This window comes from Bombina bombina, chromosome 4 (genome assembly GCF_027579735.1).
Source record: "Bombina bombina isolate aBomBom1 chromosome 4, aBomBom1.pri, whole genome shotgun sequence".
In the NCBI taxonomy this organism is placed as follows: domain Eukaryota; kingdom Metazoa; phylum Chordata; class Amphibia; order Anura; family Bombinatoridae; genus Bombina; species Bombina bombina.
Window position 1 is genome coordinate 1,128,115,875 of NC_069502.1, and position 23,442 is coordinate 1,128,139,316.

The 23,442-nt window shown below is 36.3% G+C and overlaps 1 protein-coding gene across 1 annotated transcript in view; it reads right to left on the minus strand.

Moving 5' to 3' along the window:
• The window catches only part of USH2A (usherin), a 2,188,359-nt gene that overhangs the window by 672,323 nt on the left and 1,492,594 nt on the right, over window positions 1-23,442 (minus strand). Inside the window, exon 54 of the mRNA XM_053712759.1 lies at window positions 7,225-7,393. Coding sequence (XP_053568734.1) covers window positions 7,225-7,393 — 169 coding nt within the window. The remainder of the gene's footprint in view (window positions 1-7,224; window positions 7,394-23,442) is intronic.

The window sequence follows — 23,442 nt, forward strand, 5'->3', positions numbered from 1 at the left end:
CTCTCAGCTAAGATTTAAAAGCAAAAATGGAAAGTTTAGTCACCGCATCTGGCCAAATGGGACAAGCTCAGGTACCAGGTCAAGGTCCTTTCCAATACCTGAGACCCTAAAACAGCCACACAATGCAAGCTTTCAAATCCAAACAAACTGAAAACAAGGGAAGGGTGCACAGGAATATGTAATCACCCTAGACATATACAAAACACGGAAGGGAACTGCTCTCTCATACCGGACCGGGTACACATCCCATGACCCTGCAACATGCTCAGCCCTGGGTGCCACTGGCACTCACAGGAAGCTGTGCTGTCCCCAGAGACACAAGCAGTTAACCCCAGACAGGTCTGGGTGCAAGAACCATAGGGAAAATTAATTTGTTTTGTAATTTTCCCTATGGTTCTTGCACCCAGACCTGTCTGGGGTTAACTGCTTGTGGCTCTGGGGACAGCACAGCTTCCTGTGAGTGCCAGTGGCACCCAGGGCTGAGCATGTTGCAGGGTCATGGGATGTGTACCCGGTCCGGTATGAGATTGCAGTTCCCTTCCATGTTTTGTATACAGTATATACTATATATATATACATATACATGATTATATGTAGGTATATATATATATACATATACATGATTATATGTAGGTATATATATATATATATATATATATATATATATATATATATATATATATATATATATATATATATATGAATCTCTTTTTCAAAATGCATAGAACATATTCCTCTATGTGCAGAACATTGACATTTGAAATATTTACAGTAAATACACAGTATAACACTTTATTAAATATGTGTTTAGTTATTTGACTGCAAAGGGCTCCAATGCAGTTATTACTGATGAAGGTGTGAGTTCTACAAAACGTCACTGTTCCTTTGCATGCCAACAAAGCACTTTTTTGCACAAATCCCCCGAAAAAGATCTCTCCTGCTTAGTTCAATCAGCCAGCTTGCTGATTGAACTAAGCAGGAGAGATCTTTTTCGGGGGGAAACGCGTCGAGGATTTTAGGACATTGCTCCTGGTCTTTTCTTGTGTGTGGACAGTCATCGCGGTAGTACGAAAGGGCAGTCCGGACGCCTTGTACTTACCTAGATCGGCTGACAGGAACGGTTTGTCATCTCTGCTCCAGCGCACTCAAAGAATTTGTATACAGGCTCATATTATTTTTAAATCTTGTAAGTGCAACATTATAAGTTGCGTGTGTGTTTTAATATAATAAAATCTTCACTTGAATCATGCCCTGGTGCGCTTCTGTTTCTTTCTTCTTTTTCATGGTAACACAACGAGTCAAATAAGGATTCTTTTGACTAATCCGAAGCTGCACCGGGAGGAACCAGCCCCACAAACGGGGATAAGCATATTCCAGCTGACATCAGTGAACTAATCACTCAAGATTCATTTTGGACACTTCCAAAAGGTACTGTTGTGAATCTTAAAGGATACTTTGGAAACCCTTCACCTTAATGGACTATTACCTATTTATTGTTAAACAGTGAAGTGTGGTTTTTATTTATTCATATTCATTCATTTTATTCTGTATTATTTATCAGGAGTATTATTAGTACCGTGCAACAACAGATCAGCACATATATATTTTCACTGGTTTTATTATTTTTTATAGTCTTTTTGAATTGAAATTTTATTAGACCTGTGTTTTTCTTCATATCACTGTTTAGTGGAAATTTTATTAAAACCAAAATATTTAAAAATATTTATTAATTGAGGCACAGACAGCCAAGCGCAACATCATCTTTTTCTGTAGTCTGATTGTGTAATGTGTATGCATCCCCATGTGTAAATTTAATTTAATTTTTTAAGGTAATTAGGACCCTGTTTGTAAGTATGATTGCATTAGAGAGAGTCTATCAGTGTAAATTGTACCTGTTATATGTGTCCCTTTGTATACGTGATAATTTGTGTATGTCCTTGTAAGTTAACTTCCTTGTTATGAATAATGAAACAACTTTACAATATATTTTTATTATTTATTTTGCCCCCTTTCCCACTGAATATTAAGACATTTCTAATTATCAGAACATGTAATGCACCTTGCTGACTTCTCAAGGCTAAACCTGCTACATATATATCTCTAATTGGCTTTAGTGAATGACAGCTGCAAAACTCTTTATACTAGCTCAATTACAGTGGCTAGCCTTGTTGTCTGAAAAATAAAGCCCAGATTGGCTTCTCAAAATAAGGCAAATGGTGGGTGCAGTTTGACTACTGGAGAATAGCTGCAGTAAAAAGGATGTTAATTTGTTTTAAAAACGTTAAAGGAGCATTCAACACAAAATGTTTACTTCATGTTTCAGATAGAACATACAATATTTTACAACTTTACATTTTACTTCTGTTATCTAATTTGCTTTTTTCTTTTGGTATCCTTTGAAAAGAATACCTAATGTAGACTCAGTAGAAGCAACATACTACTTGGAGCTAGCTGCTGATTGGTGACTGCCCATATATGCCTCTTGTCATTGTCTCATTTAATGTGTTTAGTTAGCCCCCAGTAGTGCATTGCTTTAACAAAGAATAGCAAGAGAATGGAGTAAATTTAATAATAGCAGTAGATTGGACCTGCAACCTGCCAATTTATTTGTGAATTTAAGCTGCCTCTGTCAGGTTCATATATGTGTTTCTCAGGCGTATCATAGCCAGTGCCTCACTAGCCTCTGACCTCACTGCACGTCACTGATATATATATATATCACACAAAAATAATCAGCTCAAGAATGGAAACAGATATAAGCCATTGGGAGAAAAAGCTGTAAGAGTGCTTTTCAGCGCATCAAAATAAACAGTGTATAATACCCACTTAGCGGGTATGCATACATTAGTGCTAATAGCTCACAAGATATAAATCAGAATGCAGAATGGGGGTTAACCAAACCAGCAATCTTAATAGACCGCTATTGGCAAATATATGGGGGGCCTATTTATGATGGTGCGAGCGGACATGATCCGATATAGAGGATCATGTCCGCTGCACATCGATAAATGCAGACAGCATACGCTCTCGGCACTTATCATTGCACCAGCAGTTCTAGCAGGGGGTGTCAATCAAACTGATCGTATTCGATCGGATTCATTTCTGTCCGCAGCCTCAGAGTAGACAGACAGGTTATGGAGCAGTGGTCTTTAGAACGCTGCTTCATAACTTCTGTTTCCGGCGAGCCTGAAGGGCATCAAGCTTCATATGGAGCTTGATAAATATGCCCCATAGTCACCAACTGTATTTTCCTGTATGTGTATAAATGTGGTAAGTTCCCAGCAATAAATCCCACACAGTCTCTTCTTGAAGATAGTGGAAAACTTAAAATTCGGTAATGCTGCTTGAATTAGAAGCGCGCCGTTGGCGTTTCTGCTTGGAACTAGATATCTGGAAGATAAAACACAAGCGCAACCCAGATTCAAAGTAGCTTAATAATTTATTCATAAAACTTCCCTGCGCATATATATGCACGTACAAGAAAGTGAATTCAAATCAGCGTGTCAAGTATCAATTAGGGATGGGCGAATGTTTCGCAACATTCGAAAAACGGCACAAATTTTAACACATTTGTTCGTTCGAATCGAATTTCGAATGTTTACATAACATTCTAACATTCGATTTTTGAATGTTCGGTTTCGAATTTTACGATTACATTCGAAAATATTCTTTTCGAAAAATTCTAATTTAGATTGTAATAGTATTTCAAATGCTTTTTCTTTAAATGTAATATTCGAATTATGCAATATTCTATATGGAAACATTTGAAATTATACTTTTGTATCTATTATGTATCAGTTTACTAGATTCCTGCCCTACCACATGAACTATTGAACTTCTGAATAGTATTTGTTAAATAGACTGTTAAATTCGAAATTTCGAATGTGGACATTCGATATAATTATAAACATTCGAATTCGAAAGTAACATTCGAAAACTGTAAATAACATTTGATTTTCGAATTTTTAAGAATATTCGTTCTTATCGACATTCGGATTTAGAATTCGAATTTCGGTAATAACATTCATTCTACATTCGAAATTCAAAAATTTACACATTCGCCCATCCCTAGTATCAATATACCATCCGGTTTTACAGCATAGTCTCCAATTTTAAACGTATTGCACCGGTGAGCGGAGGGATCTTTGCATCTCTAGAGACAATACTGTTAAACCGTAATGTATATTGATACTTGACACGCTGATTTAATTTCACTTTCTTGCAAGTGCATATATATGCGCAGGGATGTTTTATGAATAAACCATTAAGCTACTTTGAATCTGGGTTGCGCTTGTGTTTTATCATATATATATATCAGTGACGTGCAGTGACGTCAGAGGCTGGTGAGGCAGTGGCTAGGATACTCCTTCATTCTTTAGATATCCTTTGTTGAAGAAAGAGCATTGCACATGGGTGAGCCAATCACATGAGGTATCTATGTGCAGCCACCAATCAGCAGCTACTGAGCATATTTAGATATGATTTTCAACAAAGGACATCAAAATAATGAAGAAAATTAGATATTAGATGTAAATTGGAAAGTTATTTAAATTTGCATATGGGTTTCATGTCCCTTTAAATGGTGTCTTGGAAAACTGGTCAACTTAGTAAACATCTGATTTTAGTCTAAAAGGATTGTGACAGAAACTCTTGCCAGATAACACAATGCTTGCTCTGATTATGAGATATAGAAATCCATGCCCATTAAAATATGTTTAAAACATACTTTTTACTTTAATGCTGCAAATTTATGCTTATAGATTCTTTCATTACATAAGGGATGAGAGTCAGAGGGGGAGGAAGAGAGACAGAGAGAGAAAGAGACCATGGGGGAGAACAACACATAAGGAGACAGATGGATAGATAGAGAGAGAGACACACACACACACACACACACAAGGGGGGGGGGACCACTGCATTTTAAAGTAATAAAACAGCAGAGCTACAGAGAGTTCAGAAAATTAGTCTATAATTTAGTGTGAAGTACAGAGGCAAGCTGCTAAGTTAGTGGGTGTAAAGTTTGAGTAAACAAAATACAAAAACGACCCTGCTGTAAAAGAGTAAAAAAACACTAAACCACATTCATTAAATTATCATTTTCACTAACAGAATCCCTTTCAGTAAAATCTTACTTTAATAAGATGTGGCTGAAACACTGCTCTCTGTGCCTCTTTTCCTGCTCTGTAAGGATTCAGGAAGTGACAGTGGCACATTCCACTGCACTTAGAGGGGAAGAACAGAACTCTCTTTTTCACTTTAGCAAAGCTAGCAGGTTCACAGGACAGCAACAAAATATATGAAAGTTGTTTTTTTCCGTTTTTCTTTTGTTTTATATGATTTAACATCCAGCCCCAACCCTATGTTCCACTTACTAATGCCTCTCGCTGGATTGGTTCAGCCCAAATAGGACTGCCTTAAATAAGCAGCTAATGGGCCATGCAATGAGCTTAACCACTTGCATCCAGTAGGTGGCGCAGCATGTTGTGTAATGGTGGGCAGACCTGCTTGTGCCTCTCCATTGCACAACATGTAGCTGTGAGAAAAAAAAAAATGCTGGGGGGAAAAAAATTACAATTTTTTTTTTAAAGCCAATAAAAAAATATATATTTTTGCCCATATGAGAGGTGAAGCACTGCCTCACCTGCCTCTAGTGACTGCACATCACTGATATATATATATATTTATATATATAAATATATATATATAACACATCTTAATGTAAAAGCTGTTTGCCTGCCTTTTTTTTCTAACACCTGAAATCTTATATCTTTGAGCCTTTATAACATTTTTGTACTTTTTTAAAATAATTTTATTAGTGTTATTATGAGTGTAAATGTACTTTGTAATGTATTTGTTATGTGTTTTGTGACACTTGTTTGTTTCATAAAACTGTTAACCAGAGCTCTGAGGTTGCGCTAACGCATGTTAATTTCAATCGCTCTCAAGCAATCGCGTTTACTTTCAACTTGTAATATGAGCGAAAAATCCAAGTGCTCAAACACCCATGAGAAAACCCGTGATAAACCCCTTTATCATGGGTTCACTCATAATCAGGACCAATGTGTGAATAGTTTACTTGGAGCCCATTGACTCTTTTCAGCCCACATTTTCTTAGTAATAAAGCGAAATTTTCTTAGTATAGCGAAATTTTCTTAGTATAGCGAAATTTTGGCTTCTGATCCTTTCAAAATGCCTTTTTTTATATAAAGATAAAACTACCATTAATATGTTTCGAACCTCCAACAGATCACTTCACATGCAAAGGATTTTTTACATTAGTTTTGCAAATAACTTTACAATAAAATGTATTTCATTATGAAAAAGTATCTCTACAAATCATAAAGAATTCACAATTACACACATAAGATATTTATTATTTTAAAGCCACAAAGAAAAATATATTAATGAAATAAACTAAACTGTAAACTAAGCGGTATAAGTTATAAATACTTATAGAATAACCCCCCTTAGAGAATATACAAGTAATTCACTTTAAAAAATGTACAAAGAAACATCCAAAACTCTGAGGGAGGAGCTAATACGATATAGGGACACAAAAATCAAGTCTTCAAGTGTTTCTTTATCACAAGATATAGTAAACAGTACAATACAATCTGTAAAATTATTAAGAAACGTATCAGAATTGGGCCAGATTACAAGTGTATCACTATTTAACGCTCCAAATTGAGAAACATTGAGAGAAAATAACTAATTGTGTAGTTAATTAACAAATCTAGAAAGGCCAGAAGGCTTGTTTTCCCACAGAAAACCTCTAGAATACATTGTTTTCAATGCAGCAAAGGATTCTGGGTAAGATATGCAAATTAAGTTCACAATGACACACCTTTTTACTTCAAGTCTGCTTTTCAGCAGATTCCCTTAACGCCAAATCATCGATGTTCGCACAGCTTATAGACTTAGCTAGGGTTAGTGCAGTGATTCATAAACATCCCAGGACAGACTGTTTAGTAGTTATTGCTACTCATCAGCTGGGAGAAGGTTTGAATCACTGCTGGGTGAAGTTGATTTCGGGCAAAATACAACAACATTTAAAATTAGGGTGAGGTAAAAGGTGAGTTTAAAACCCTCCACTACGCATAAAATATAGAGAAAATAGCTCATTGTGTAGTTCATTAACAAATCTAGACAGGCCAGAAGGCTTGTTTTTCTTAAAAAAAAAAATGAAGAATATACTAGTGCAATTAATACTATATTTTAACGTACCTGGTCTGACTTTTGTATAATATCCTCCACAGCACTGATGCTCTTCCAGAACCATGTGAATTTGGCCACCACAACAAGTTACTGAAGAGTTGAAGGCGTATTGTATGTACTTATCCTCACAGCATTCGTATCCAGCCTTTCTGTTATGCAACACTTCATTGCAGCACACCTAATGTTTTTATGAATACAAAAACAGGTTGTAAACAGAAAAACTATAGGTTTAAACATTTAAACAGGCTACTTTAATGGTCCCTCTGTATACTGTTTATTAAGACTATAGTCATAAAAATGAATATGTTACTAAAATGTTTAATAGAGACTACTGCAGCAACCCCATAAAATAATTAAATAAAGTTGCATAAATTAACTTTAATATTAAATTTCAGGGTTTTTTTTAATTATAATTACCCTGTACTTGTATCTATCCTTGTACAAAGTTTCTTCCTAACAATACCCAAAGTGTTCAAGCCATTGTTTATACTGGAGGGCTCTCAAGTGCTTAATGCATCTAGAGAGATAATGCAAAGTGTTTTTTCACTCACCCCACATTGCCAACACATGAAGAATGTTTCAAAGAACAGTCTGTTCTTTGTGACATACTAACGGACTGTACTGACTTTGAGGCTGAATAACTGACCGCACACGGCCACATTAGGTTCTAAGTATCAAAGAGTACTTCATCTGCTATATACAGCAACACTTTAAAAAGTTGAACACACTACGCTGGTATTGAGATATCCTCACAAGTGACCTATAATTGTTTTTAGACATTTTAATACCATAATATGAGTTTTTAAGCATTTCATATGTTTGCACTAGATGTTTTTATTTTGTTTGTCTAGTAAGGCTATTCTATCAATTTCTGTCTAGGTAGACATTTTATATGACCGGTCATTTGTGCTGTGATTATGTGTTTGTGATAAATATTTAATATTTTACATTCCTAGACTTCGATAAGTATTTATTGGATTATACTATCTAACAGGTTTAAATTATATACACTATACCCTTTAGCTGTTAGCGCTCAAATACTATCTTCTACTGTTTGCACCTTATTCTATTCCCGTTTGTGGGAGTGGGGCTGCATATGTGCAAGGGTTTTTACCAGCACAACATTTAACCAATTCCTTTCATTCACAAATGGTTGGTGTCCTTTTGGCATATATGATTTTTATTTATATATATATATATATATATATATATATATTTATTAAATTACATTCCAGTTTACTGCCCCTTTATGCAAGGACTTTCCAGATGCCAGGAGGCATTTTATCTACATTTTTACATCTGCATAAAATGTTATACTCGCAGGCTAAGGTTGCTCAGTGTTTGAAATGAGACAATTATGAAATATGTACAAACAAGCCTAAATCCTGCATTTAACCAGATCTAATGGTGTGATACTGAGTACCACAGCTTATGGTTCCCCCAAGACCATATAGAGTACAGCATTTTCAAAATCAATAAAGTACAGATGACAGATGGGAACATTTGTACACCAGATTTGAAGTGGTGCTTTTGTTTGGGACAAAAAGGGGGGAAAAAAACCCTGAAACATGTCAACCTTTCAAAAGTAATTTTCTTAATCTACCCATTCTGACAGATCATTAATGTACAATTTTGAATTCACAGAAGTATTTTTGTTTGCACATTTACAAATATGATTATTTAAAAAGTGATCTCTTGATTTCTACTTTTTTGTTTTATCATGTCACACGCTGTTGATTTAGGGGATGGCAGTGTGCAGAAATTTTACCTCCTGTGAGTGTTTCTGTGGGGGTCTGTGTTTATGTCTTTGTGCTCTTGTTGGTGTCTCTATGAGTGTGTATGTATTTTTTTCTGTGGGTCTCTCTGTGAGGGTGTGTGTGTCTGTCTGTGCATTTTCTGTGGATGTCTCTATGAGGGTGTGTGTATGTGTCTGTGCATTTTCTGCGGATGTCTGTGAGGGTGTGTGTGTATGTCTGTGCATTTTCTGTGGGTGTCTCTGTTAGGGTGTGTGTGTGTGTTTGTATGTCTTTTTGTATTGTCTGTGGATGCCTCTGTGAGGGTAGGTGTGTATGTCTTTGTGCATTTTCTGTTGGTGTCTCTGTGAGGGTGTGTGCATATGTCTTTGTGTGTTTTCTGTGGATGTCTCTGTGAGGGTGTGTGTGCGTATGTCTTTGTGCATTTTCTGTGGGTGTCTCTGTGAGGGTGTGTGTGTGTGTATGTCTTTGTGCATTTTCTGTGGATGTCTCTGTTAGGGTGAGTGCGTATTTCTTTGTGTATTTTCTGTGGATGTCTATGTGAGGGTGTGTGTTTATCTTTGTGTATTTTCTGTGGGTGTCTCTGTGAGGGTGTGTGTGTGTTTGTGTGTATGTATGTCTGTGTGTTTTATGTGGATATCTCTGTGAGGTTGTGTGCATAGGTCTGTGTGTTTTCTGTGGGTGTCTCTGTGAGGGTGTGTGTATGTCCTTGTGCATTTTCTGTGGGTGTCTCTGTGAGAGTGTGTGTGTATGTCTTTGTGTGTTTTCTGTGGATGTCTCAGTAAGGGTGTGGGTGTATCTATGTCTTTAAATATTTTCAGTGGGTGTCTCTGTGTGTGTATGTCTTTGTGTGCTTTATGTGGGTGTCTGTGAGTGTGTATGTCTTTGTGTGTTTTCTGAGGCTGTCTCTGTGGATGTTTCCTTGGGTGTATGTGCAAGTTTGTGTTTGAGTGTGTGTGTGTGCCCATTGTCTGTTCCTTTTTAGGACATTTTGACCTTACTACTGATTATTCACATCTTTCTACAGACTTTGAGACTAATGAGACCTTTCCGGAAGTCACCAACCGCCACTTAACTTTTAAATTATTGTTTAGGCAGTCAAGGGCCTTCCTTTCAGCCACTGCATGCTGTTGTCATCATACATTTGGCATCTTCCGTGACAAAAATATAACCAGAACGCCATATTTTGTCTTAAAAATCTCTTTTTTTGACAAAACTGTAGTCTACCTCATTACTTGTCAGGTCAATGTAAACAAGTGCTAAGTGTCTGTGTGGGTGTCTGTGTCTGAGTGTGTTTGTGTGTTTCTTTGTGTGTCTGCTAGAGTGTCTACAGGTGAATCCTTATGTGTGAGTGTGTGTTTCAGTGTGTGAGTGTCTGTGTGTTTCTGTGTTTGTGTGTTACTACCTTTACAAGATTTCCAAGTTTGACTACACTTAAGAGTAAAGTGCATACACATTTTAGTCACTTGGTCAATAATTGCACATGTCAAAGGGGGGGGGGAAATTTCTAGTGGCGGCCCTGTATACACATATAAATACATTAATACATATGTGCAAACACACACATATATATTTATATATATATATATACATGCATATACATCATTTGACATTTGTATGTATATCAATGTTAAAGACCTTTGCCTGCTTTTTTTTTCTAACAACCAAGATCTCATATCTTTGAACCCTTATAACTTTTGTGTGCAATATGTTTTGTGAATCATTTTTATTAGACAGTGTTAATATGAGTGGAACTTTGTAATGTATTTTTGAAGTGCTTTGTGCAACTTTTTATTTTTGGAAAACAGTTAACCACAGCTCTGAGATTGCGGTAAGGAATCCCGTGTAAATCAAGATTGCACTAGCAAAATCGTGATTTCGCTCCACTTGTAATATCAGCGCAATGGAAAGATGGCACAAACTATTGTAATAACGCTAGCACAATCGATTACGCACCACTTGTAATCTAGCCATTAGCATACCTGCAAATGTTGCCTTTTCCACTTAACATTAAAAGACAGGAGTGAAATTACACGTGGTCTTAGAAAAAGGAGACACCAAATGGAAATCTAATATGTGTTTAAAAGGTATATTAAACAGTACATACATTCTAGTCATAATCATGTATTGAAAACAAAGATTAGCTTGAGAGAATAATATGTAGGTTTATTTTTTTTTACAATTATAATAGTTATTTAAATACAGAAGCTTTTGTTTCAATAAAATAATTTATTTTCTATAAAGTAATGTTCGCTGCCATATTTGAACTAGTGTTCTATGTATCTCTGTCTCCTGCTGAGAACAATTAATAGAAGATATAATAAATCAGGCAATAAACTAGTGTTTGTACAAACAAGGCTACGAGAAATCCCTTTTAGATAATCCTATGGTCCAAACCATAATAATAATGAGATAAGGGGCAACTTAAGTTACATTACTTTATAGAAACTTAGTAGAATTTAGAAAACCAACAATTTTTAGAGTAAAATAACAGGAAATTAGGACAATGAAAATAATGAAAGTATTTTGAAAGGGTTTTTTTAACAACACAATTCAACATTTTGGAAACAAAAAAGCAGCTTTTACAAATTTATTTTATATGTACACATTTTGCAAAGCCGGGCTTAAAGGGACATTTTAAGGGATTGGAAAATGTTCAAGATTCCATGAACAAATAATTTATCAAACAGTTTATGTATTAGCAATTTATATAAAAATTAGCTTTTTAGACAACATATGCCTTTAAGAGAAATGTATTTAAGAAATATTACACTTGTATTTCACTCTGCTGTCCTGTTCTCAAGCAGCGTTATCATCTAAAATGAGTGGGATGTCACATGCCAAGAGAGATAGTTCTATGCTCTTCTGTGAGAATATTTGTTTGTTTTGAGAACACTTTTTGCGAACACGTTTGCTACAAAATAATATGATTGACACAACTTTTGACACACCTGATAAAGTGTACTTTAATTATTAGAGTTGCTGAGAGTGAGGCAGGAAAGTTATCAACATCTTAAAGAGAGGTTTCAGACAATTCTGCTACGTGTGTTCACTGACTGATGACGCTGATTGTAACTGTGTTCCTCTACTTGTCTACCTTTGTACGCTGATATTATTGCCTTATTCGAAACCTGAAGATAAGTAATGCATTAAGAATGTAATCACTGCTTTGCTTTATAGGCTCATTACTGATTTATGTTATTGCAATAAGTTAATAATAAACACTGTTATTATTATGCTGCATCTTCATGTGTCTGATTCCTTTCCTTTTCAGTAGTATTGTAAGACCTCATTTGCGCTCTCCTAAGCGAAGGGGCATAATAGAAATGAAACTAATTTTTTTTCCTGATTCAGATAGTGCATACAATTTTAAACAACTTACTTCTGTTATTAAATTTACATAATCTCTTTGTATCCTTTGATGAAGGATCAGCGATTCACTACTGGGATTTAGCTAAACATTGGGTGAGTCAATGACAAGGGGCACATATGTGCAGCCACCAATCAGAAGTTAGCTCCCAATAGTGCTTTGCTGCTCCTTGGCACACCTAGGTATGTTTTTAAACAAAGGATAACAAAAGAAAAAAACTAATTTGATACTAGAAGTAATTTGGAAAGTGGTTTACAATTACAAACTCTATATGAATCATGAAAGTTTAAGTTTGACTTTCCTGTTCCATTAATTGCAGATCTAAACTTTTCATGTATAATATTGGCTTGTCTTTATTTGTAAACTTTTATTGAACAATTTCATTAAAGGGACATTGTACACTAGATTTTTCTTTGCATAAATGTTTTGTAGATGGTTTTTGTAAAAATGTATAGATGTGCTTATTTTAAATAACATTCTACTGATTTTAAGACTCCTAACCTAGCCCCAAAGTTTTAGATGTATACTGATGTCTACAGATTCCTGCTTTCTACTGTTTGTGTAATGGGTCTTTTCATATGCAGGGGAGGGGGAGATTGTCAGCTCTTCCTGCTTTCTCAGCCCATTTTAGTGGGATTCCCAGCCTAACCGTATCAACAGTGTTAAATTGGGAGCGTCTATGTAAGTTTTAAAAGGTTTTATACTGGATTTTTATATCAGTACCTGTGCATATTCTCATTTATATTAGTGTCTATTACATGCATTTATATGAAAATTGGTGAATACTGTCCCTTTAAGCATGCAGAAGAACAATGCATACAGAGAAACAATTCCAATGTTGTAAAATAAAAACACTGCATTTACATATAAATTATATAAAACTAACAAGTTCTGTGTATAAATATAAATTACATACCTAGAAATTGTAGCGAGCAATAAACAAGTGTCCAGTTACACCAGAAGCAATTAAATTGGTTTTAATTGTATTTTTATTTAATTCTGTTTTTTCACTATTTGTAGAAAAATGTTAACTCTCAAATAAGAAATCAGCCCTTAAAAGTTGGTGAGCATCATGTTTAAAAAAAAAAGTTGATTAGATTGTAAGCTCTTTTTTTTTTAAAACGTCAATTCCTTGACAGAGTAAGAGAACATCGGGATGATGTTAAAAATAATAAAGATACTAGCAGTGTTGCACGTCACTTTCAGATATGTCATAATTCCAATTTTGAATTACTGAAGTTTATTGGGATTGACATTGGGTTGATACATAAAAGAGGAGGGGATCAAGACAAATGTCTCCTCCAGAAACTGGCTGGATATACCGTTTACATACATGTGCACCTTTTGGGCTAAACGAAAAACTTGAATTTGCTTCTTTTTTGTAATACCTCTAGTTTGGTATTACTAATATTAGTTTCTAAAAAATTTTTTTGTTTGGTTAGTCTTTTGATGAGTTTTGTGTAAATACACTTTATTTGTATACAATGTATTTTACTTTTCAATAAGGTCTGATCTTCTGCCACTGTGGGCTTGTGGACTAGGACAGTTTGAATTTAACAAAACAGTTGGATTTTTCTAGGTTCTAGGTTCGAACCTTTTCCCTAACAATGAAAAGGTTTCTTGATGGAACTTGTTTTGCTTTATCTATTTTCCATTATTTGGGATATGTACTTAATATTTCTAAAATTACCCAAATTCTGGGATTTGCCTGCGACTTAATGTGCCTGATTTAATTGGCAATAGGGTCTCTAGAGTTATTGGCTTTAGACTCCTATCATATGAGGTTTCCCCATTATAGATGAGTGGGCTAAGACTAGTGTAGCTAGTGCCTTTCAGATATCATAGTTTTGAGGTCTAAGGTTCGATCCTATTGCGGTTTTTATCAACAAAATTATTTATATTTGTGATCTTTGCTGTAAAAAAAACTTGTCCTTCTCCGCTTGCTCTAAGCACACAATTGTAATTTGGCTTAATTTCAATTTTAAGGTCTGATCTTCTGCCACTATGGGCTTGTGGACTAGGACAGTTTGAATTTAACAAAACAGTTAGATTTTTCTAGGCTCTAGGTTCGAACCTCCTCCCTAAAAATGAAAATGTTCCTTGATGGAACTTGCTTTGCTTTATCTATTTTCCATTATTTGGGATAAGTATTTAATATTTCTTTAATTACCATAATCTCTGGGATTTGCCTGTGAATTAATGTGCTTGATATAATTGGCAATAGGGTCTCTAGAGTTATTGGCTTTAGTTTCCAATCGAGGTTTCCCCAGTATAGATGAATGGGTTAAGACTAGTGTAGCTAGAGCCTTTCAGTTATTATAGTTTTGAGGTCTAAGGTTCGATCCTATTGAGGTTTTTATAAACAAATTTATATTTATTTTTATTTGTGATCTTTGATGTAAAAATGTGTCCTTTCCCGCTTGCTCTAAGCACACAATTGTAATTTGGCCTAATTTTGATAGCAATTTTTGCTTAATTAATTATTTTGTAGTTGACCCCCTTTTTGTGCCCTTTATGTCCGTGGAGCTATTCATAATTTATTGTTTGCATGTGTTTAAAAGCACCTTGTTTTTATTATTAAGTTTATGTTACAAAGGAATTATGTATATATACTTTATAATTGATTATTGTTTCATTGTTGCATTTACATTTTCATTATTTCCTGGAGGCGTGAATCAATTTGGCCTATAAAAGGCCGAGTTTAGGACTATGACGTCAGCCCTGAGGAAGTCCCTGTCAATCAAGGGGATAAAACGCGCGTAGGCAGTTGCAGCAGCTGATCTCTTTGATGAGACACCTACTGTGGGATTTGTCTTTGCTTCTGGAAACCAAGGAGTGCTTAAAGTGACTTAACGCTTGTCTTCAATACTTACCACTTTGCAGCAGCTTTTTAAGGATCCAGCATTTGTTCACATTGAAAGACTGTGAGTGCACGGAATATATGGTTTTTCATACAGGCAGTGGAAATTTACATCTCTCTTTTCTTCCCGCGAAACTAGTGGTTGCCTGGTTTGAATTCCTCACAGTCGGTCTGGAAGGACTGATTGTCAGCTTTCTTTTTCTCATGCTGTTGATTTATAACAAAATGTATTACTCTGTTTAAATTTGCTGCGCAATACCTATCTCTAAACACATAGATCCTATGTTTATATCATGACAGTGTTAACCCTTTCATTTGGGACTGTCCTCTGATTTTGGTGTTGTGTTTGAGATTTGGTATAGTGGATTGCTGCATATGTTATTGTAGCTTGTTCGATAACCATTATTTTCCTGTATGTCACTTTTCTCACTAATACCTATTTGTGGTTTTATTTTGGCTTCATGTTTAAGTGAACTACATAGATCCTCAATATATTATTATGACAACATAACCCTTATATAACAAACAATTTTGGGGTTGTCCTCTGATAGAGGTGTTGTAGTTTCACTATCTGATCAAGCCACTCTATAAGTCATGCTTATATTAATGACTAATTTTCCCATGAGACGTCTCTCTTAGACATCAAGCTCTTATTAGAAGCTTTTATATATATTTTTTTGCTTTCTGTAAATAATAAACTATTAGTGCTTTGAACACATGCAAGTTGTCAAGTTTCTATTCTTTGTATCCACCAGGCTCCACACTCAGCTCTATTTATATATAGTTAGGAATTTATTAATATAGATACATATCTTTTTCTTAATGTGTAGTGGAGAGTGCTGAATTCCCTATCTTTGCATAAGGATTACTTATCCTTATTCTCTTTCTCCATATTTTTTGATATTATAGTGAACAGTCCTTCAGTCATGGAAGAGGAACATACAAGTCTGGGCCTAAGGCAAATGTTGGTTGTAGAAGACAGGGTAATAGAACAGTTTGCCGTCTTCCAGGGGCTCGTATTAGGCATAGTATGAATCCTATTAATAGATTGTTAGAGGGATCTATTAATACATCAGTTGCTCTGCTCTGCCAGTCTCTACACTGGCTCCCCATACACTCCAGAATACAATTTAAAGTATTAGCCCTAACCTACAAAGCACTCAACAGTCTAACTCCCAACTATATTTCCTCTCTCATCGTGAAATATTCCCCATCCCATCCTCTTCGATCAACCTCTGACCTACGTCTCTACACTCCTGTTATCTCTACGTCCCACTCCCGCCTCCAAGACTTTGCACGTGCTGCTCTCTACCCCGCTCCATTAGACTGTCTCCAACCTTGTATAGCTTCAGATGATCCTTGAAAACTCACCTATTCAGAGAGGCTTACCATCTCTCCTCCATCCCGCATCCGAACCAAACTAATACATGTACATGAACTGCCTGACTCACTACTGCAAATACAACCGATGTAACAAGCTACCCCAACCGTATGTCTCTGCACCCTAAACCTATAGACTGCAAGCTCTCCGGAGCAGGGCCTTTTTCCTCCTGTACAAGATTTGTTTCGTTTTGCTATGTTTTGTATTTTATCATAAATCTTTGTCATTGTATACCCCTATCACTGTACCCAGCGCTACGGAATTTGGCGGCGCTATACAAATAAATGATAATAATAATAATCTGGGTCTTTTCCTGCAGTCATGGTGCATATTGGCACTAATGAAGGAATCAGCAGGAGATGGAGTGTCTTAGTTAGCCAGTGTTACTTTAGTTAGCAAGCTTAAAGCAAGGACCCCCAAGGAAATATTTTATATTACCAGTGCCATGTGCTAACCCAGTAAGGCAGAAGGAGCTAAGGTCAATTAATTCTTGGTTAATTGTGGTGTAAAAATTAGGTATTTGACTTTTTAGAGCACTAGGCTAACTTTTCACTTGGGTACAATTTATACAATAAGGATGGATGGCATCTGAATGACATGGGTGCAGGTGTGTTGGTAAAGAGAATGGAAAATAAACAAGGGGCGCCAACATAGTGTAAATCGTTTAAACAACAAATATAAAAGTGATGTGCAAGAAAACTACTCACAAAGAAAGTGGCACCTTAAGTGAATAAGGTGCGAGAAAGCAGGCTGACATTCAAAATCCAGCAGTCAGTACGCTGGAGGTCTCACCCAGAGGACCTGTGGAATCCGGATAGGCGTCTGGAAAGTGTCACCCACGTTCTTTAGGGCCAATGGCCGGACAAGGTGAGCTGCAAGCTGATAGATGTTCTCCTGTTGCACTCACACAGCCAAGACTCGTCTCCAAACCTGACAATGTCAGTGTGTAAAAGGTTCCGTGGCAAATGTCTTTCAATCTGACAGTTATCCACAATTGCATATTATTTCTATCCACTCCAGTAGTCTCCACGTTTTTTTTTAGTTCTCATCTGATCTCACTCCCTCTGACGTTAGTATTCAGACTTCTTCTACCACCTTTACTGATTGATATCAGTAAATATTGATATCAAGGAAATTGTTAATTAGTAGTTTTAGTAGTTTTCAATTACTGAAATCCTATAAAAGGCCCAAAATTGATCTTCCTGTCTTCAAAAAATTCCAGGGCTGGTCTGATTTCCCATAAATTGTAAGGGATATTGGAATGAATGTAAAAAGGGGGCAAAAGATATCCCCTTGGAATTTAACAGTTTTATATCCAAGCATAATCTCTTACGTGAGTCACTGTTTTGATGACAATAATGAGTCTCTGCTGCTGCACATTTTGCCACTAATATAGTACTCTGTGCAACTGTTCTCTTTGCCCTCCACTGAAGAAAATGCTGCAGAGTTTCATAGACATTAGTACAAACATGCTCTAACAAAATTTTAAATAACTCTAATTTACTTCTGTTATAAAATCTTATATGTTCTTTTGGTATTTTTTGTTAAAAAGCAGGGGCGTAAGCTCATGATCGTGCAAGTGACTTGAGCGCTATAAGGAAGCAGTTTTGCAAGAAAGTTATCTATTTGTAAGAGCACTAAACGGCAGCACTATTTTCTGCCATGTAGCGCTTGAGACACCTAACTAGGTGTCTCTACAACACAGAATGCCATGGGAATGAAGAAAATTTGAGTAAATTGGAAGCTTTTTTTTAAAGTTGTAGGCTCTGCCTGAATCACGAATGTACATTTGTTAGGTTTCATATTTCTTTTAAGTTTTTTCATTTTATATACCATATCTAAGGGCTAGATTAAAAGTGTGGCTCTAATTTATTGCACGCTCATAAACGGGCAAATTCGCGCAATAAATAACCAGCCATTACAAGCCAGTTTGCTGTAGCAATTAGCGCTCCAAACAGACCTCTGGCTAATTTTATAAATATCCCCCCATTTCCCCAGATATAATGTGGGAGTTTCCTTTTTTAATAAAAAATTGTAGCATCTTTATTTTTGTTAAATGCACCAAGCAGTTATATGGGGTTAAAGTCTGCGTATGTTGGGTGCTTTACATAGCTGTCTATGGGGACTGTGTGTTCCCTGTAAATATATATATATATATATATATATATATATATATATATATATATATATATGTGTGTGTGTGTGTACATGCTTTTATACATACATATTTATATATGTTAATATGTGTATATACACATATTAACAAAAAATATATGTACAGTATATATTCATATATATTTACACTTTGCTGCCCATCCCTGCGCAACTTACCCCCTTCGCTGCCCTAAATTCTCAGCAGTGTCTGATGGCGTGAGATTAAGGCTTCCATTGGAGCCTATGGAAGCACGCTCTTGAAAACACAAAGCTTCAATACAATGCGAACGCGAGGTCATGTTCACATTGCGCTTAACTTGTAATACCAGCTCACATTCGTGATATTTTGCGCTCCACTCGAAATCTGGCCCTAAATATTTGAATATATGTTTAATCCTTTAATGACCAACCTACCCTGTATGTCCATGGTCGTTCAGGGTTTAACTAGCGCAGCTTTGCCAACAGATTCCGAAGGCATGCAGATATAGAATGATCAAGGCAAGGAATTCACTGTATTTGGCGGATGTTTAAGGATATATGAACAACCACCCACGTACAGTATACATTGGCTGTCGTTAAGTGGTTAATGTTCACTGAGAAAATTCCATGAATTCAGTTATATATAGTGTATGTATTAAATATTCTAAAATCATTGTATGGGAATAAATATAACACCCGATGATAAATGGACATAGGAACTTACATATGGATGGGAAGTATATGGATTGGACATTTTATAATCTTCATAAAGCTACATCATTTCTAAAAGAATCAAACTATAGTAAGAACTACTCATTATTTTAGTCTCATACACCAGTATTTATCAACCACAGTCCTAAAGTACCCCCAACAGACCAGGTTTTCATTATAGCTGAACCAGTGCACAGGTGAAGTAATCAGCTGATCAGTAACACCATGGTTACTAACCTGCTCTCACCCATAAATTGATTATTTCACCTGTGCATTGGTTCAGCTATTATGAAAACCTGGCCTGTTGGGGTTACTTGAGGACTGCGGTTGAGAAACAATATTTTCTTATTGGATCTTTAACAAAGTGGATATTACCGCTTGATAAATGTCTTTATTGGACATATGGATATATTATTATTATCATGTATTTGCAAAGCAACAACAGATTCCACAGAGCTATACAGTGCCACTTTATGAGAAAATAAGGTAAAAGTGCATAAAAAAACACAACCAGGATTTCATGTTACTAAAACAGTTGACTTCGCAAGTTAGTTTTTGTCTATATAAAATTGTAGCATCATCCATTTTCAATGTGAAGGGTACAGAACTAGAGAACGTCAAAAATAAAGCCTGCTGATGTGTCCAAATTGAATTATAGGGCTTGAAGCTGACTTGAGAAATTCAGTTTATTAAATTAGTTATTCAGAGCAAAGAGCCATATTTCTCTGAATCAGTTGCATATCATTTTGTCTGCTTTACTGACAAAATATCTATGTTAATACCAAAGTACTTTTATTCGATCCTGTACACAATCCATGTGTCAATAAAGTATTTTTTTTTAATATTTGTGATTCTTTCAAACAATATAAACTGTTTGTGATTATTTTATTTATTTATTTATTTTCAACAGAGGGCTAAAATGCATTGCTGTGCAAATCTGCTGTGGTTAAAGGGACACCTTCTAATTGCAATAATTTGTCTGCTGTCTTAAAATAAGTAAACATACTAGGTAAGTTTAAAAAAAAAATTAACGCATTAAAGAGATAGTAAAGTCCAAATTAAACTTTCATGGTTCATATAGGGCATGTCATTTTAAACAACTTTCTAATTGACTTTTATCATTAAATTTGCTTTGTTCTCTTGGTATTCTTAGTTGAAAGCTAAACCTAGGTAGGCTCTTATGCTAATGTCTAAGCCCTTGAAGGCTGCCTCTTATCTGAATGCATTTGACAGTTTTTCACAGCTAGAGGGTGTTAGTTCATGTGTTTCATATAAATAACATTTACCAAGATTACAAGTTATGCGCTAAACCGGGTGCATAAACAATGAAAAAAAACCTTCTTTTGTTGTGCGTTATGGTGCGTTAAGCTCCATACCGCACAAAACCCAAGGCCTGACTTGACGTGCTTGTGTACGTTGTCCCCCATAGACACCAACGGGGAGAAAGTGTTAGAAAAATACTAATACCTGTGATCGCGGAATGGCGATCGCGGTAACACAATCCCCATTGATATCTATGGGGAAAATAAAGTTACATTAAAACCTAACACCCTAACATAAACCCCTAGTCTAAATACCCCTAATCCGCCGCCCCCCGACATCGCTGACACTAAATAAAGTGATTAAACCCTAAACTACCGCCCCTGCATTGCTAATGCCTAAATAAAGCTATAAACCTCTAAACCGCCGTCCCCCGAACATCGCCAACAATAAATAAAACTATTAACCCCTAAACTGCTGGCCCCCCACATCGCCAACAATAAATAAAACTATTAACGCTTAAACTACTGACCCTGCATTGCTAACGCCTAATCAAAGCTATTAACCCCTAAACTGCCGCCCCTGACATCGCCAACAATAAATAATTTATTTTATCCACTAAAAATAGGCAAACACACAGAAGTACACAAAATACACTCACTTTGGGGCTAGGAGAAAAACTACCCTGTTTTATCAGCCACAGTCAGTAGAATCCAGGTAGATAAAAATAGTCCTCTTGCACAGTCTTGTTATAGTCCCTTAGAGAGCTCTTGGGTAATCAACCCCTGTATAGTTCAGGCAACTTGGAATAACTCTAATTTTTCCCACGGAAAGTGGTTTTGAAAACTGCCCATCTCTCTTGTCAGCTCACAACACGCCCCCTAGCGATGATCTTAGTAACCAATCGTAACCCAGCACACAGAGGGGCATCGGTGTTAACAGCTTTCAGTCCGATCCCCTGATCACCAGCTGAGATTGTAGTCAGTCTGGCTGAGGATGTACAAATGCAGCCTTTTCAAGTGCCAGATCTGAGGGCAATAGATGGACCAGATACCACTTTTGTCCCTAGAAGATTTACTGCCATGAGTAATTAACTCTCTGCTTTGAAGCAGCCTGCTCAGATATGTAAATCAGTCTTTTAAGCAGAGACTGTGAAAATCTTTCTTTATACACTGGCTTGTGACATAATTTGTACAAATAGAAATACATCACTGTTATTGACATACATGCATGAGAGGCAAGCCCCAAAAGACAGAAAAAGGGAATCCATGTGGGCCCAACCCCCATCAGTGAGCCTGGGGACCCACTCTTCCGTCACAGTATAAACCCCCAAACCGCCGGCCCCCCACATTGTCAACACTAAAATAAAGTATTTACCCCTAAACCGTAGACACCCCGCATCGCAAAGACTATAATAAACCTATTAACCCCTATACCCCCAGCCCCCGACATTGCAAAGACTAAACTAAACATATTAACCCCTAAACTGTCGGTCCCCTAAATCACAAATCACTACATTAAACTATTAACCCTTAAACCTAACTATCCCCTATACTTGTATAAATAAATACATTTACAATATAACTATCTTAAAATAAATAAAAACTTACCTGTGAAATAAAAAAACCTAAGATTAAACTATAAATAAACCTAACATAACTATTTTAAGAAAATAAAGTAAACTAAAAATTAAAAAAACCTACCACTACGAAAAAAATTACAAAATCTAACATTACTAAAAAAAAAAACACTAACATTACGAAAAATAAAAAAATCTAAGATTACAAAAAATAATAAACAAAATTATCCAAAAGAATAAAAATTAAACATAATCTAATAGTCCTATAAAAAAAGCCATCCCAAAATAAAAACACCCCCTAACCTATCAATAAACTACCAAATGCCCTTAAAAGGGCCTTTTGTAGGGCATTGCCCTAAGTTAAACAGCTCTTTTATCATAAATAATTGCAGTCCCCCCTAAAAGTAACCCCCCCACGCAACCAACCCTCCAAAATAAAAAAAAGTCTAAAAAAACCCTAAACTACCCATTGCCCCTAAAGGGGCATTTGTATGGGCATTGCCCTTAAAAGGGCATTCAGCTCTTTTTCACCCATAAAAATAAAAAAAAACGAACAAAAAAAGCCTAAGTCTAACCCCCAAATAGGTACTGAAGTCCAGCTGAGAAGGTTTTCTTCCAGACGGTGAAGGTCTTCTTCCAGGCAACGACATCTTCATCCAGCGCGGGGACCTCTTCTATCTTCATCCAGGGCGAAGGCGGCGCAAAGCGGAAGTGACCATGGAATAGGACCGGCAACCGTGGAGCCATCCAGCGTGGAGGATCCTCTTCATACAATCGTCATCGCACACTGAGGATTGATTGCAAGGTACCCTTTTTATATTGGAGTACCGTTGCATTCCTATTGGCTGTTCAAATCATCCAATAGGATTTAAGCAGCTCTCATCCTATTTTTCAGCCAAAAGGAATGCAATGGTACCTCAATATAAAAGGGGTATCTTGCATTCAATCCTCAGTGTGCGGCGACGATCGTACGAAGAGGTTCCTCCACGTTGGATGGCTCCACGGTCTTTGGTCCTGTTACGCAGTCTCCTCCACCCTGCGCCGCCTTCGCCCTGGATAAAGATAGAAGAGATTTTCATGCTGGGTGAAGATATCGCCGCCTGGAAGAAGACTTTCACCGCCTGGAAGAAGACCTTCTCCGCCGGACTTCAGGAACGGTGAGTACTTATTTGGGGGTTA